At 33.6% G+C, this 18,455-nt stretch overlaps 1 protein-coding gene across 2 annotated transcripts in view; it reads left to right on the forward strand.

The window, feature by feature from the left end:
- LOC108970162 overlaps positions 1-18,455 on the forward strand; it is a 113,601-nt gene that overhangs the window by 91,411 nt on the left and 3,735 nt on the right. For both annotated transcript variants that reach the window (XM_018935369.1, XM_018935370.1), the window contains exons 3-5: positions 12,890-13,098; positions 16,165-16,300; positions 17,387-17,652. In XM_018935369.1, coding sequence (XP_018790914.1) covers positions 12,890-13,098; positions 16,165-16,300; positions 17,387-17,652 — 611 coding nt within the window. The remainder of the gene's footprint in view (positions 1-12,889; positions 13,099-16,164; positions 16,301-17,386; positions 17,653-18,455) is intronic.

Consider the following 18,455-nt stretch of genomic DNA (forward strand, 5'->3'; position numbering starts at 1 on the left):
TTTTGATATAAATGCGGTCTACCTTATGACAATTGATAATTAAGTTCCGTTTTTATATTTATGTAGGAAGTATAAGTTTTTTACTTCACACCACCAAAAGTGTTTAATGTAAATATTATTCTAAATAGTTGGACGTTCAAAAAGATACCTAAGCGCATATGTATATCAAAACAAATAGACAGACATGGACCAATTACTAGACGGTTATGATCAATTTATTTATGTTGTTTATAATATCTACCAAATTAAAACTCATAAGATTGGTTACGGTTTGTTTCTAGGAGAGAGAGACACTAGAATGTAATCAATAAGTTTTAAAATCAAATCAACCCAAATTTTGGTAATGAGATATTGCTTTTTGAGTCAGTCAAGTTGCAATATTTTGCAGAAAATTGATGGAAAAATATGTCGATTGTTAGGTGAAAAACATGATCGTCGTAACCAAAATAGCTTCATGGATGTAGTACGGGCTCAGTGTGACAACTTCGAATAATATAAACAAATATGCAAAAAATTATATTTTTAGGGCCATAAAAAGTGATTGTTCGAGAGCCGAAATCGGTTATTAAAAAAAATATTTGTACTTATTGCTCGCGGAAACTAGAAAGCCCAAGAACTAGAAATAATTGATGATCCCGAATAGCACTTCTAGCTTTTTAATAGTAATAGAACCAATATGTATTCTCGTATCAATATATACAAAAGTGGATGAAACATATAGTTATTATTTCACTACAGATCCACTCTTCAGTAATCCAAGTAGACTGCACATAAGGAATGAGTCCTAAAGTATGGAAAAAAGCAAAATTATACCGTCTTTATTTATAATAAATTAATTATAATTATATGTATAATTACTACCCTTACACAGAGAATATTTAATACGTCTATRTATCTAGTTAATGGGAAACTTAAAAGGCGAAATCGTTCAAAGCCAACACCATTTAAAGAAGAAAGCTTATGTTTTCATAAAGGCAAAAGTGACATTGATTAGTTTGAGTTTCGAATGCAACGCAATTTCTTGATCTTAAAGTTTTGGGTTTGAAGATCACTGTAATCGGTAGATCAACTTCAAAGTAATATGGAAACATGTGTATGTATAGACTAGATGTTACAAAAATTATTAGTCAGWGGAATATATTTTCAAAAAATGAAGAACTGATGTACGAAACATAATTGTAATCAATGCAAGTAATAAAGGCCAGAAACAGATTGCTACCGAGAGTAAAAGACAGTACTTTGCGGCAAAATAGTATTATTAAGTATTCGAAGAACAAAAATCTAACTAAAACTACCCAAATATATCATAGCATTTCCGAAAATTAGCTATGGATACGAGAGATGGAGCAGATTCATCCAAGTACAAAAGAGATAGCAAAAGCAATAATGTCGTATGCAATAAATAATTTTATAATTAGAAGACGTGTTTATGATATAATTGTGCCTAAAATTTCTTTACATTTCCGAAATCTGCTTTAATTACGCCATGAGAATGATATGAAAATAATAATAGAAGAAATCTCACCTGAAAAAGGTTGATATGACTTTCACATCTCAATTCCTTAACCGATCCATACAAAGGTACATGAAGGATGTCATTTTTTTGTATAGGATTTCGTTATAACATAACAATTGGTTACATGTAAGCTTTCACAAAGTGTCTATGAATACTTCGTACTAGATGTGTGCCACTTATATCCACATAAATATTAACTAYTATGTATATAAAGAGATTCATCTTTAATAAAACAAAGCGTCTCTTCTAAAGCTTCTCCTTGTGCACACACTTTGCCACACATCTTTGCAAAGAGTAGCATACTATATTAACAACAAATGAGGGCAGATTAGTACCCATAAGTGTGTTTATGYGCACATATATTTAGCACATTCAACCGACATAGCGCGACTACTAATACCGTTATGCGAAGGGAGCACACTTTGAGCACATTTCGTATCCTGCGCTTTACTTGCAATATCATATAATTGAACCACAAATCTTTCAACTTTATGCGTCCCACTGATAATAAATTAATTTTTATTTTTCCCACATGTTGTTACTCAGTGGCCACAGAACCGCAAGGCCGCAAAAACACTTAGTTACTTGCATATTCGCCTATATGTATACTTTTCGCACAGACAAGCAAGCAGGAGCAGAGTTGTGAATATATATTTGTATAAATATGTGCGGACGTGTGTTTGTTGTAGCGCCTTGTGTACGCTGCATGGCCATTGGTGGCATTGCCACTGCCATTGCTAATATCTTTTGCATTTTATTGTTATCTCAAAGCAAATTGCCACAGGTCATCCGCCGTCGGTACACATACACATATATATATATATATATATATGTTTGTATATATGTTAATATAAATACAAATGAAGCGCTGGCAAGCATAATAATGGATGCACATTTGTATTCGTGTGTATGTATGTGCGTTTGTGTACGTGTGTGCTCGCTCTATTCCCCAAATGCTGCGCTTGAGGCAAAAATATGTTACATTTACACTAAGCGTGAACTCTTTACGTAATACGTTCTCACTGATAATGCAACCACATGGAGCCACATCAACACAAGCAGATAAATGTATTACTTTGTTACTTAACCAAGCAGTAAAATCAACGAAAAACCATACTTGAAGCCTCAAGAATTGCTATAGAGAGAATGAAGACAGTAGTGACCACAGCTCTGTCAGGAAATTGTAATGCTCATTATGCAAAAAGTTACAAAGGTTAGGAACGTTTCGAGAAGTGAAGAATGTCTGAAAGATTATATCAATGGATGAGAGCATACAGAAAAGTGAAGCGCAATTGAAGGTATTCACATGTTCATAGCACTTCAAACAAATATATCGACAGTTACAATTGCAAGTTTCTGGATATATTTTTTTTATATGTACAYATGTGTGTTGAGTCTATATAAATTCTTATTTGGAACTATGTATATATATGGCTATGTAATATTTATTTAGAGATTTATCACTTGTCCCGATCTCTATGATACGGGGTTTTAATATATAATCAGATTGAGTATATATACAATTGAAATTCTTTTTTCCACATGTCCCGATCTATACTAATGCTTTCCGAAATGATCAGAGAGTTTATTGTGTCCTAGTGAGCAAAATATACAAACTTACTGCATACTGTACTGGGTTATTTATGCTTTCAGTAAGAGCTTTATTTTATAATGCTAGAAAATGTRTAGCTTTCACGGTGAGCACATCAACATTTATCCCCACAACGAACGAGAACTCTAATATAATATATGGTACACTAATATCCATTGCACATTAATATATTGGTTTTCTATTATCGTGGAATAAGTGAGTACATAACCCCCTCGACCCACTGGCGACACTTACCACTCAYCGCTTAGAGTGTAGCATAATATATATTTATGTATTCATGCTTGGCTGGAAAACGTACATTTAGTGGGTGTTTGTGCATATTTAAACTGCTTGTTCCATTTCACATGTCCATCACAATATACGAGTATATCCAGCTTTAAGCTTTTATTTTCCATTTGCAGGGTTTTATTTTGAAAAGAAAGTTTTGTCTATTGCATGTGAATAAACGTAACTATTAGCTTTGTCTCTCTGCACCTGGGAATAGCGTATGTGTGTGTGTGGGCTTGTCCCAGGAATGCAAAGAACAAGTTTTGATACATTTTTATTTGGCAACAAGTAGTTCAACTGCTAATCAAAAATTAATTATCAGATATTACAGCTTATAAATAATGTTAGTTATAGACGCTGTAACCATTCGTTGGTTAARTTTAAAGCTTATTCTCACCTGGGAAATACTTATAATCTGGAGACTCTTGCCTATTTATCAAATTCGCTAAAAAACACGTTAAATGTGATATCAGATAAAATACATACATTAGTTATAAGTGTATAAGGTTAGGGCATCGAGGGCCACACAGTTTAAATTAYAGTATGAATATTCATATTTATTCTTAAATTGAGATGCTATGGAACAAATAGGTTAGAATAATCTACCWATAAGCCATCCATCCACCAGTTTTGCTTCTTTACGATACCAGATGTAATAGTTGTAGTTCAATTGTAAGGTCCTTTTATTATAGTAAATATTGATTGATCCTACAAACTACATGATCGCATTATTCTCCTACACTAATTAAAGAGAATTAAATTCTACATATAAACTCACTTTCCACTGCATAAAAAATAATTAAAAAAAAAAAAAATGTTGTTCACATTCAGGTTTCTTCAGCCGCATCGTAACACCTCGATTACCAACACTACGGATTTATTTTTTGATTTATTCGACTAGTAAAATACTTATGAAGTACTGAMATAACCTATAAAACTTCTTACGCATATTGCCTTGGCGCATTCACTTCCATCTTTTCTGGAAACTACCGGCAAAACGTTGGTGGGTTTGCTTTAATATTCATTACAACTGCAACGGCATAATGATTGCCCGCCTCCTAAAGATGACGTTACGTTAAAGCCAATTTATTTAAGAGAAGAACAAAAATAATAAAGTACACGTAGGCAGTTACTAAATATAGTCAGTGCTGTGCTACAGATGTCAGTTAAGATTTCCCGAATAATATTATGCTTACGCACATTTTTCTTTTTGTTTGTTTTTGTTTTGTTTGCTGCTTTTGTTTGGCACGTGTCATATTGATTTGTAGGTGTTAGCGAATTGTCTCCTCTTTAATCAAGAATATTGGGAATAGAAGTGCGAAAGAGTAAGAAACTTTAGTGCTGTTTAAGAGCTAATTTTATTGTTTGTTTGAAAAATTTAGTAATTCCATACTGAAATAATAGGAGGTAATTTTCTTCGTTTTTAGTTCGCTGACCTTCGTTTTTCCATAAAAATCATTGGATATGATATCATTTTTGTTTAGGTCAAGGTGATTTCAATAGCATGCACTGGCTTTCATAAACCATAGACAAATCTGCTATAAATTTATATTAAAATAAAACATTCTCTGCATGGAGAGTACACAACCTATTGGAAAGAATCGATGAGAAAGATATCACAACAAYAACTCGTTGTCATTTTCAAACAACATATGTAAAATAATGGATGACTTCGGTATAATATATTTTAAAAATTTTCAACAGAAACCTGATAAATCGATATTACCCACCTAAACAATCAAGACATCAACACGTTCTGAACGCTAAGTAGTAGAGCAATTTTTGCCATTAATAAACAGAAACTCGGGATCTTCTGACAAGATGGTTATTGCTCTTGTAAAGAGAATCTGTGCTATTTTGCCGAACCATAAGGAATGTCATAAACAAGTGCCTTCACATACTTCCCGCACAAAGTAACTATATATACATATACATACGTACATAATTACTTGTTACTTGACTTAGCGTAAAAAAAATCTTCAAATCTCACAAGAAATGTATAATAAGCATGGAGGTGCTGGTAGTTAGAAWACGAAAAATATTTATCTCTGCCTAAACTCATAATTAATCATTCCTGTGTCATTTAATCTACTTTTATTTAATTTCTATAGGGAATACACTAGACAATTTTCTTCTGAAGTAAAGGTATCAACTCTTTTTTCATCACATTAATTGAATGTATGTTATTTTATGGAAGCATAATTGATGTGATTATTATGTAAAATGTACTACAAATTGAATATCAAAAAGTACRTACATGCCGCAAATCTATTCAAAGCTAATTCTATGAATGTCAATTAGTCCTTGAGTGAATTCAATTGAATTAGCTCTAAATTAATATTTTCTTGATTAGCGTCAAATTATGAATTGTTGCAGAAAATTAAAGCAATTATCTCTTCTTATCTTTCGTTACTTAAAAGCATTATACAATTGTTAACAGTGTAAAAAGGAATTCGGTCGAATTTCTCAATAAGCACTAATACTGGTTAGATGTCGATATGTGGTTATGCTTATGAGTATTGTGTAAATTATGAAAATAAAGGATGATTACAGAAAATATTTGAAATGCAATAAAATATTTGCCCTGTATGAAAGTGTACTTAAACCATAAATTGGACGTYGTATTATTTTAACGTGGAATGGAATTTAAATCAGATAAACTACAAAACTAATTGAATTAAAAGAGAGAAACTTTAAGTATACACTAGTAAGCTCTGTAACATATGTATGCAATTTTATTATTCGTTTTTATAAATAATTAATTACTYTGGCTTAGATTTTTACCAAAACAAATATTTTACTTCTTTCCTAAAAACTTTTTTAATCCGATTTACTACTGTCACGAACTAATGCTATGCTTCTGAGTACAATGCGAAAAATAATGGCTTAATTTCGATTGATTCTGATTAGGTATAGTAGTAACACCTACGATCTCCGCTCTCAACAAATCAACAAGCAAACAAAGATATATTATATATATGTACGTATGTATACGCATCTCCAACTTTTCATTACTCGGAGTACTACTGATATTATTAGTGTTATTTTAATTTTCTCAGAGAAACGTTATTATGTTTTTCTTCAGAGTGCCTCTAAGTAATTGATATATGTAGTATTTTTTAGAAATGTCAGTCCACAAAACATTATAGATTATTCTTCAAAATACAAAAATGGTTTGAAAACTAATATATAAAATGGTTTAAAGAATAAATTAACTCCTTATATAGTAGAAAATATTAYTAGAAATATTAAGTGCGCGCTTCAATAATAGTCTCACATTTAAGTCAGAGTGCTCAATACGTACAAAWAATTATAATATGCTTAGAAAATTGTTTTAAATTTTCTGCTTTTTTGATATTTAAAGCAAGAGTCAATAAAAATTTTGAATTAGAAAATTAGTTTAAACAAAATATATACATAGTTGCCACATGCWTAAATTTTTTTTTATTCGATTATATTGGAAATATCTTTTCGTTTCATCATTKCTGGAAAACAAGTTCACTTCATTTCACTAATAGCACGCAATATTTTTTTAAAATATTTTTTATGAGTTGTGAATTTTTCATTGGGGGTGTTTTTTTACGTGGCGGGTCCCAAGCCCAGCGCACAGCCCTACGTAGGGGATATTTCTCAATTTAGCTCGCCTTCAAACGGATGTTCTTAGGCTACCCAGAGGATACTTGGTTAACGACCGGAAGTCGTGAGCTGCTTGAGTCATATGTAAAAGAATCGTTTCWGGCCACTCCCAAGTGAATGGCAATGAGGGAACTTTCCTCACTTGCGTGAACTTCTACACATGACTCCATCCTACTGGTTATTATTTATGAGTATTTTCAAACTTAAATATGAACACTTTTTAWGTATTCAACGATCTCTCCTATACGATCATTGAATTGGTAAATAAAAGTACCTAATTCCTGATATAGGTTCTTTAACATAAATCAAAAAATTGAACATTTATATTATGCACAACTGCTGATTGTTCAATTAACCAATGCAATAAATTKATTTAATTTTTTTATGCACCGTATACAACTTTTGCTATTCACAAAGTAACAGCGTTACAATTGTTTTAAGTTTGTATTRTTATCATACGAGATCAAATCGCTATTGGTGCAGGTGTGTATAAAATGGCTGAATGGTCTATCAGAACGTAACCAGGAGCACCATATTTGGGTCACAAAGGAATAGCCGGGAATGATTTGGCTGATGAGCTTCTCCGCTCCACAGCATGCATCAACATGGAAAGATCAGAACCTTCAATTGCGGTTGGTCCCGACACTATATGTAATGGAGATGATACGCAATTATGAAACAGTGGTTAGGGAGAAGCATTGGCAACAACTCCTAGGCATGTGCCACGCCAGTTGCTAATAGGCAGTTACAACCTTAAAGTTTTAAATATGTAACCAACCTCCCAAGCGAATAACTCAGGCTACTTGTCGTCTTCTACACTGGCCATTAAAATATCAATAACCCCTTATTTAACATGGGCCTAGCTTCTTGTGCGTCTAGGAGTCTGAAGCATCACAACAGTTGTTAATCGACTGCACAGCAGTCTGTAGGCGCAGGATAAAGGCCCTTGAATCAATTTATCAATTTCACTTATGTAATTTATTGTTATAAAAAAAATAAACTTGCGTCAATAAATATTACAAAKTATGAAAATAGGAACTGATTTGATTAGGAATATGGAATATACCTAGAGAGCTTACAAAAATAATACCGAGAAATTTTTGGGTTTCTAATTTTTTCTAGTAAATCTATGGTATAAGCTTTTTCTCCAAATTGTTCACGCTTTATTAGTTGGTACAATATGGTACTGTATTCAACAGAAATATGTTCTCAAATATTAATGTGCCCTTTTCATCTATTTTGCTACATTATATGTCACGAAAATTTGGTAATTCCAAATCAAATTGTTCACTTAATAATAGCTTAAAAACTTTTTCCTAATTGCCATTGTCATATTAAAAACAAAMATATTACAAACTTTTTTGATTTACTTTGTTTAAAATCAACAATAAACTTGTATATTGATTACAAAATTGTTTTATCTCCGATTCAATCGGTTTTTACATTTGCACCGAAGTTATGCAAATATTCAGCATTTATTTGCATATTGTTGTTTACCCATCGCTGATGTGCTATACAGTAATATTCAATAAATATGGCAGATAGGAGGTAAAATATATTGTCGCAATTACGCGTTTACCTTAAATCAATGCCCGACAAATTTAGTGTTTATTTATTAAATGATGCGTGCTACATTTACATATTTCCCACATATGTGTGCAAGTAATAGCATTTTGATCTGTATCAGTTGCAATTGCTTATTTACTTTAGATGCAGTTGTACTAATTTACTGTAATGCACAAGGAAAATATAATTTATTCTATTTGGTTTATTATCAAAAAATATAGTTTATGTATGTGCATTAGCAATAGTTGTGGTTTGCAGGTTTATTATACTATATAATTGTATTGTTATATAGTTGAAGGTAAGCTCATGATTCTATTTGAAGCAGTTAGAGGTAGAGGCATTCTTAGTGGATTAGCATACAACCCAACTGTCAGTCATATGATGAATATTTATGTTAGTAAAGCTGGGAAAATTACGGGGCATCTCGACAAGATAGAACTACCGGCATTCCGTGCCGGTGGAGACTCCACATGCTCGTAGCATACTATATGTAGRATACTATCTAGTTTGCCATATATCGTAAGCTATGAGCTGTCACTTCAACCAGCGCAGTTTTCATTTCTACGAAAATTTCGTTATATTATAAAAATAAAGTACATTTTCAAAAYAACATTTTTCCAAAAAATTAATATTTATTTTAATATTGTTAATTTACAGAAAAATTGTGCAAATTGGGAATGAGCGAAATCTTAAACTTAATAAACTTATACAAGCATAAATCAAAATATAATTGCTCATTTTAAATTTATTATTYTAATGGGTATATAAAATTTATGCCACAATTATTATATAGTATCCTTTACCACACAAAAGATTTCAAACGTGCACTACATCAGCTACCTAGATGACGGCATTTCGCAAATGATAAAATAAAATTTTTAAGAGCTCAAAGTATGCTCGAACCTGCCTACCCTACGCCTTTGCTTAAATGATTATATGTGACCTGGTCTACGAAAAGGGAGCTAACGTGTGAAAAAAAGTTTTCTGGGAAACAGCCGTTAAAAATCTCATCTTCCATCCGAATCAACTAAAAAGTGAAAATCGATTTTTTGGATTTTTTGACACCTAAGCCCCCTTTCCGTAGACCAGGTCACATATCATGATAACAAATGCCCACATACAGATTTGGCAATGGCAATAGCAATACGTTTGACAGCTAGTACTATAAATTCTATCCTGTCGAGATGCCCCGTTACCTTGCAAAAAATTTTAAACTAGGATTATAACAAAAAACTACCGCATTTTTTTATTTTTTCCATCTTATTATTTCAAGCGATTACGACTATTTCCGACTAATCACATACATATATAATACACCGTATTTAGACTGCTCACTGCCCGTTACGATTTGTATGCTGAAGCTATAATTATTGCATACATTCTTAAATATGACAAGTAGCCAATTTTATCGCAAACGCCAATGCTGACTACTAGAAGCATGCTTTATTTTCTTTGCCACTCTTTGGTTCCATACTCCAATTTGATTATTCCATGTGTTAAGTAATACGGTAAATACGCTACAACACAGAACGCTTGAAACCATCAATGGATAGACCTGTCTGTTGGAAACACGTAATATAAAAACAATTAAGGAAGAGCTAAGGGCATCCAAGAATTAGAGTCCGGGAAATGGTGCAAAATATCAACAAATACTGCCAGACACATTAAGGTTTATTAGAAAAACAAAATTCTTTAAAGTAGTAGATGGTACTTGGGGGTAGTATTTAACAGATTTTATCTATTTTTCCTACATATGTACTATTAACATTACACATACTACAAATCCAATAATATGGAGTAAAGTCAGCCGCATGTTCGAAAATCCTTAAAATAGTTTTATGGGGCTAGACCAAGTTTTCACCCAAATTTATCTATTTTAGGCACAAAGATACACTGTTTTGAATAAAATATGCTCTCTTAATTTCATAGAGATAACTCATATGTTGGCCGATATAAACGGTACAAAGTAGGTATATGGGGGCTGAGAGAAGTATTGGCCCGATTCAACCCATTTTTTGACACACAAACCAAATATTGATAGTGTTAGGATTATCCCTAAATATCAATTATTTATTTCACATTGATATTTTCGATCAAAAGTCAACTTTAGGTACTAGAGTCCAAATATTCGGTACCTAGCGGCTTGAACAGTTTTTTTAGATTTTAAAAACTTTTGGKCATAAGTTCGCATACACAACTTTATCCCATTACATTAATTGATTTTTGATTTATGTACTGGAAAGCTAAGGAATCAAGCGRAATTTAAAATTTTTCTATATTGAAAGTAGTCGTGGTTCTAGCCTGATTTCGCCCATTTTYGTACTGCGACAAAATAATATAAAAGTAATGGTACGTGCAAACYTTTTTTCAAAATCGGTCAATCGGGTCTTCAGATATGAGATTTAACCAAAAAATGCCATGCTTATTGTCCAATTTTCACACCGACTCCAATAAAGCCCTCTTATACCATCTCGAAGGTAAATTTTAATGTCTCTGCTGTTTTTAGTTCTTGAATAATTGTGCTTTTATTAGTCTTTAACAGTATTTTATTAGTATTTTCACACCATCGGTAGGAGTTTCAATTATATTTGCACTCAGTTAATTTTGTTGTTATAGCTTTAGTGGTTTACGAGATACTAAACTAATTATAGGGCGGGGCCACACCCACTTTTTAAAAATTTGTWGCCAAGCGGTACCTCTTGCTATTTTGATTCTCTGTGCCAAACTACAGTTTTATATCYTAATTAAGTGCTAACTTATGACACTTTATTTGTTTTCGGTTAATGGCGATTTGAGGGCGTAGCAGTGGTCCGATTAGTATATTAAGTTTGTCACGAAGATTGTAACACCCAGAAGGAAGCGTCGCAGACACAATGAGGCATATTTTTATATATACATTATCAGTATGTTGAGCAGAGTGGATTTAGCCATGTCGGTCTGTCCATCCATCTTTATATATGTACGAACTAGACCCCCAGTTTTTAAGATATCGCTTTGAAATTTTACAAACGTCATTTTCTCTTCAAGAAGCTGCTCATTTGTCGGAACTCCCGATATCGGACATATAGGTGACATATAAACTTAACGATCGGAATTAAGTTCTTGTATGGAAAACTTTCGCATTTGACGTGGTATCTTCACGAAATTTGGCATGGATAATCTCCGAAAAAATTGTTCAGAACGGATTRCTATAGCGTATAGTTTCCATAAACTGAACACATAGTTACTAAAAGAAATGCACMTGGATTCTTCTACGGTGCAGCCGAAGTTAACATTTTATCTTGTTTTGCACTAAGAAATCTGCATRCCAAGTTTCATCAAGATATCTCAATTTTTACTGAAGTTACAGCATGCAATGACGGACGGAAAGACAGACAGTCATCTGGATTTAAACTTTTCTCGTCATCCTGATCATATATATATAACTCCATATCCATTACTTTTAGATGATAAATACAACCGTTATGTGAACAAAWCTATAATACTATGTAGCAACAGRTTGCAAGAGTAAAATAGGAGCAAGTACGGTTCATATGAAACACTATACAGCAACCATCTTCGCAAAATCAAATATATGTATATGTATATAGTATATGGCCACCAATAAAAACAAACTCTGTATTTATCTTAGGATTAGAGAATTTAAAAAGTAGATGCTGAATAATATCAACAGATGAGCCCTTAAAGCTCATCAAAACCCAGAGATGAACGAAAAGAAAGTTAGAACCTCGTGATCTAAAAACATGAATTCATTAAAAAAGGTAGGTAATTAGAAAACTGTTAAAGCAWCGGTAAAAAGTTATAGGCCATATTAAAATCGGAGAAAAGTTAAAAAAACAGTTTTTAAGTTCGTTGAGGTTCTGATTAGAGCTCTTTTGGAGGCATGAGTATTGTCTGGCCTTTAAGCTTTAGTGGCTTCATTTGTCAGAAAATCTGATACCGTATTGCCTTAATATTATATAATCTGTTTTATATTTTTATTCTTATAAACTTCATCGACGACTTGGATTCAAACATATGGCTTTGAATTAATTTTTTAAGTTAAAAGAAAGACTTTTTTGTCAACCGAAATCTTTTATTCCATTAATTATACACTTATTAGARTTATCTTATACTGACTACGACTATGTGATAATTAAGTCTTTACTTTACTTATATAAATCTTTACTTACTTATTGTAGCGAAATTCTCTCTGAAATTATCTCACCAATWTCTGCATACTCACTTTACTCACACTTTACCATCTTTTCTTCTCTTTGCTGCCATCTTCTCGGCGCTCRTTTCATTTGCAGATTACACACAAAGTTTGCGGCTGGTCGAAGTGCGAATACCAAATTACGTGGTTAAGGGTTCATCAGCACAACTGGAATGCCTCTATGATTTGGACGGTGAGTCGCTGTACTCGGTGAAGTGGTACAAGGACGGCAACGAATTCTATCGATACGTGCCACGAGACATGCCACCAGCACAAACGTTTCTGCTGCCGGGTGTAGCAGTTGAGGTGAGTGAAAAATAGCAGCAGTCGTAACGGCACTTACAGGCGCGTACGTGCGTGCCCYCATATGTATGTGTTGTATGCGCGCACAGTTAAGTGCAGCACACAACTTTTCGCCGAAATTTAAACTCACTCACACAAAATCATAAATTCACGCGTTACCAAGCCTTCAGCTCTGCCTGGGTGTGTAGGTGTGTTATAGTGCGGTGCATTGTGGCAGGCGACATGTCTAACAGCGATTCCACGATCATCGATTGTATGCAAAACTTTTGTGTATAAATTTCAGGCATGTTTGCATTGCACCTGCATTGCTCAAGACAGCCAAGCATGTCAGCTGCCTTGGTCGTGTGCGTGTGTATGTTTGTGGGCGCATGCGTAGCACAAAAAGCGAAAGTTCACGCAAATAAGTTTTGCTTTCTGCTTGTATTACTTTGAATTTTTGTTGGTAAAGGATCTGTGAGCGTGTCTGAGGTGAAAATAATGCAGCACAGCGTACACCGTGTGCATACTCGCTTCCAAGTCAACGGTGTGTAGGAGAAACTTTGCGCTTTTTGTGCGCGCACAGCCAACTTAAAGCGATAAATTTCGACAAAAGCGAAGCGCAAACGTGAGTGCCAAAGAGATAAAAAAGTGTAAAAAGCGTAATTTGGCAGCCAATTGGTGGTCGCTTTTAGTAACAGCCTTGTGGCACTAAGACAAAAAGTGTTGGCGGAAAGCTGCTTTAGATAAACTGCAGCGCAACTCCTGTAGAGAGTGCAAGGAGGGTGAGTAAGCAAACATGCACTTGCCATAAAAAGTTACACACAYAATTACACCAACTTACCTGCAACAACTCCGCAAGTAAGGTAAATGCGGTTGTACACAGCACATTTGGCAAAAAGTACACTAGGGCTCCAAGTAGCTCTGTAATATTTGCGTACATGCTTCTAAGAAATAGACATCGAAAAATGTTTGCCAAGTTCCGTTATAAAAATGTACATTGCATACCTGCTACATGCCTGCGAATGTATGTAAAACTATACATACACTTTTATAAGGCTGGTAGTTTACAGCTGCAACTGTCGTGGTTAAAGTTCWGCGCATTTCGGTCGGAGTTTCTTAGCCGACTTCACTTTCAAGTAAAATAGTAATAAATTTTCTGATTGCGTTGCATGGACTTCAAAGTGAGCGTGTCGAGTTGTTGCAACGTTCGTTGCATGAAATATACATAAAAGCTGCGGAGTAGCCGGAGTAGATACAAAATAACTAAACCATGCTCTAATAGATCAGTATACAAAAGACTATGTAAACATAATAAAACTTTTCTCAGTAGCCACGCACAACCTGACAAGTTCCAATACACCTACAGTCGTGGGCATTGAAATGATCTAAAGTCGTGACTTTATTCCCTCAAAGTAAATTTCGAAATAAGARACTACAATAATAGCATATTGTACAAAGAATACGGGATATTTACAAAAATTTTAATAGCTCTATTAAATAAAATATAAGGCTGGACATATCAAATTAAGTACGTCAGCCATGCAAACAGATCAGYTAAGTTACCTTACTAAGCGGTTTTGCGAAGAATCTACTCTGCGGGACATAAGCTTTAAAAGTCTTAGTAGGCAAGGCTGCACACACTTTTTCAAAAAGGTCTAACTACACTATTTTAAGAAATATATCCACAAAGTTTCAATCATTACTAATTATACTATTGTACTTGCTGCAAAATTTTCATGAAAATTTAAAAACTTAGAATATTCAGAAATTTATTACCATTATTCAGTAAGTAATGGAAGTAAATTTATTTGTGAAATTATTATCGGTTAAACACATCGATTTAAGTTCGAAAACCTGCATTGTGTATACTTACAGCCATTTATAAAATATTCTTCTTCTTCTTGATTGGCGTAGTCACCGCTTACGCGGTTATAGCCGAGTTAACAACAGCGCTCCAGCGAGGTTCTTCTGAACTTGATCTTTAAAACGGTTGGAGGCCTTTCTCTTCCTCTGTTTCCACTGGCGGGTATTGAATCGATAACCTTCAAAGATAGAGAAAGCTACAAATTAATTTGGTAGCATTATTTTATTGAAAAGTCTACAGATTTTGCTTCACACATGCTTTTTATGAAGGAAAACGACACATTTAAATGAAAGAAGTTAGGCACTCCCGGAAAGATTTGTATTCGTATATATATTTTTTTATGCCTTGGCCGTATTTCACAACAAACTGMTTATAAGTTCCTGACTTATTATTYAAGAAAATTACATTTTTGTCAAAAYTATATCGGWATTAATSTTTTTCTTGACATTTCATTTGAAATCCACTACACTTTTTACAATAAAGCTTTTAGAAGCGTCGGTRTATTCGTAAGGAATTGAAATTACGTTTACGCCTTCTTCATTACCACACATTAACTGAAAACACTAAAGGCTGTTGCCATACCAACAACACGATTCTCTTCCCTTAACATTGAAATTGTTCCTTTATTTTCAATGGCACCGTAATCAATATAGGCTGCAACCTATTCTATCTTTCTGAGCTAAAAAATTCAAATCACTTAGCTATAGTTTTTTTGGGATATTACGTTTATAAAATATATATAGTATAGTTGTATCTAAATTATTTGATTTGATACCAGATTTGATAGCGTACAATGCGAAAACTGCACTCTGGGACATACGAGCATAATATACGTACTTTTCCATGTCAAAAACCAAAGTCTTAGAAAACGGATGTTTAAGAAGKCATATAATTTCATCTACGCTATGTACACATTTTCATGCCCACAACTGTGTGGACTGATATGTTTATATAAAAAGCACGTTTTGACTGTCAATTTAGTAGCAAAGTTTAGTCAGCAGGCTAAATTTTACATGCGGGCAATTTGGAACTAAATTTACATTAGCTTCCCAACAAAAGTTACTCATACGCCCCGTGTCGTGTGGTAGCGCAAACAAGACATTTTTATATGGATATATTTTGACAACTTTATATTACCTGCTTTTTATGTATTTACAGTACTTTTTTATTTTTGCTCCCTAAATATGTTTATATAATTTTCAATGGAATTTACTTGCATTTTCCAGCTTCACAACTCCAGCGATGCCATAGTTACGCTGCACAATGTCAACCTACAGTCGGCGGGTCGCTTCCGCTGCGAAGTTTCCGGTGAAGCGCCTTCTTTTCAGACAGTCACTGAACATGGCGATATGGTTGTGGTCTGTAAGTACAATTGATTTGAAAAATACTTTTTCTATCTATATATATTTAAGTAAATATTTGCAATAATTTATAAAAGACATTAATTGGCAAATGGGATGGTTCAGATTCTGATGAATTAGGATATTTAAAATATTTAATAAATATTTTAAAGTAAGTTAACTTTTATATTTACGGCAAATCAAAATTGTTAAATAATATCAAGAATAAAAGCTGTCGTAGCCATTCGATATTATCACATTTCTCATAATTCATAAAAATGTTTTTATCATGGCTCAATTTGTTCTGATATTTTTTAGTTGCGAAACCTTTTTGCATATGCTTTTTAAATCACTAGCCAATTTATTCGTTAATCTAGCGTAATTAACAGTTATTTGYTCAAATTGTGCAGCTTTTCAACCAATTTATAGCTTAGCGCGCAAAACGCAAATGATTCGTGTAGCTTTGAAAATATGCTTGAGTTTTTCTTCCACTATTTCTCCAGCGCTTTTTTGTCCGTCTGTGGTTTTAGCAATTGCTTGGCTGCAACTCAGTTCGTCTGGTGGTGAGCCAATTTATTTTGGCTCTGTGCATTCACCAATTTTCCGTGTTATTTTTTAGTTTTTCAATTCCACCTGTAGTTTTTCAACCGTGGCAGACGGAGGGAAAGCGGATATAAGTGTTTGTGCAAATTCATATTGTGTTGAATCGAGTGTAAATAGAAAATGATAATTCAAAGGTGTTATTATTATTGAAGCATTCATGTACAAATACATATACTTGTATATTCCAATACTGTCAAAGTTTCATGAAATTGCCTTAGATTGGTGTCAAGTTAATGGTCTCAAAGAGACAATAGCTCTGTTAAATTTATTTACATGGRCAAAAGTGCAGTAAATTGAAGGAATCTGAAGGTTTCGAAACTTAGAGGGCAGCTATAAAAATATTTAACCGCCGTTAATAGCAACACCAAATGCTCATTCCAAAAGATATTGACAATACTCAAGTACAGTTCGTAATATATACAATACACATTTATTTTTAATTTACAAATCACATTAAACATTGTAACTGTTATGATATATTTCATTTTTTTGTTTTTACTTTAAGCTCTACCTGATCAGGGTCCACCGAAAATTACTGGTGGCCGTCCACGTTACCAAGTCGGCGACTGGGTGCGCGTAAACTGTACAGTTGGCCGCTCAAAGCCAGCCGTTGATCTGTCATGGTTCGTTAATGGTGAACCWGTTGAACCGCGTACTTTGAGAAAATATCCCTCAGTTATATCTGGACGTGARGGCTTGGAAACTTCCATCTTAGGCTTGCAGTTTCGGGTTGAACAGCATCATTTTCGGAACAGCGATATGAAACTAAAGGTTAGTACATTCCTTAAATAAGCGCTAGAGGCTAGCTGGTTATAGTACATAACCGAAACTACCGATAATTTGTTGAACTCGTCTTCGCTCCGTATAGCAGAGCAATATTTAAATATCGGCGAATGGACCAAGGCAGGAAAATATGACAACATTAGCTGCATCGTAGCTACAATAATTACCCAACCAACTGAAATAAATTTAGCGGCCTGCGTTTTCTTACCAAATGAAAATATTTTGCTAGATCTGAAAACTTTATGCTTTATACGGAACCTATGGTTATCTTCGTAAAGATATATCATTAAATAAATTTTGATTTGATTTTTATCGATTAGTTTATATGGCAGCAATATATTCTAGAGTGGTTCGATATCCACGATTTCGACAAACGTGATCAATAGCTCATAARCTGATATGAAAGAGTTTATTTTGAGTAGTAACGATTTTATTAAAAATTCAAGAAATAATAATAAGTGTTATGATTTTTAAGATTGTAACGCCCAGGGTGATCCAAGTAGATGTACCTTTTACAATAGCCTTTTTTGACAGGACGTTTCAGGCTGTCATTTTATTTCTGTTCAGTATTGTTTGRAATATCAACACCGAAAGTCTTAAGCCTGCTCAACGTTTGCAACTCATTMAACTTTACTACAAAAATACTTGTTCTGTAAAGAATGTGTGCGCTTCAAACACCATCACCCATCTTGAGACCCAGCATTCATTGATGTTCATTGATATTCGACTGAATATGCCACGTCTAGCACGCAGACCGTGGGGAGTTTCTGTAATAAAGTAGGGAACCTCGA

This window comes from Bactrocera latifrons, unplaced genomic scaffold (genome assembly GCF_001853355.1).
Source record: "Bactrocera latifrons isolate USDA-ARS-PBARC rearing strain unplaced genomic scaffold, ASM185335v1 scaffold_288, whole genome shotgun sequence".
NCBI classification, from domain to species: Eukaryota; Metazoa; Arthropoda; class Insecta; order Diptera; family Tephritidae; genus Bactrocera; species Bactrocera latifrons.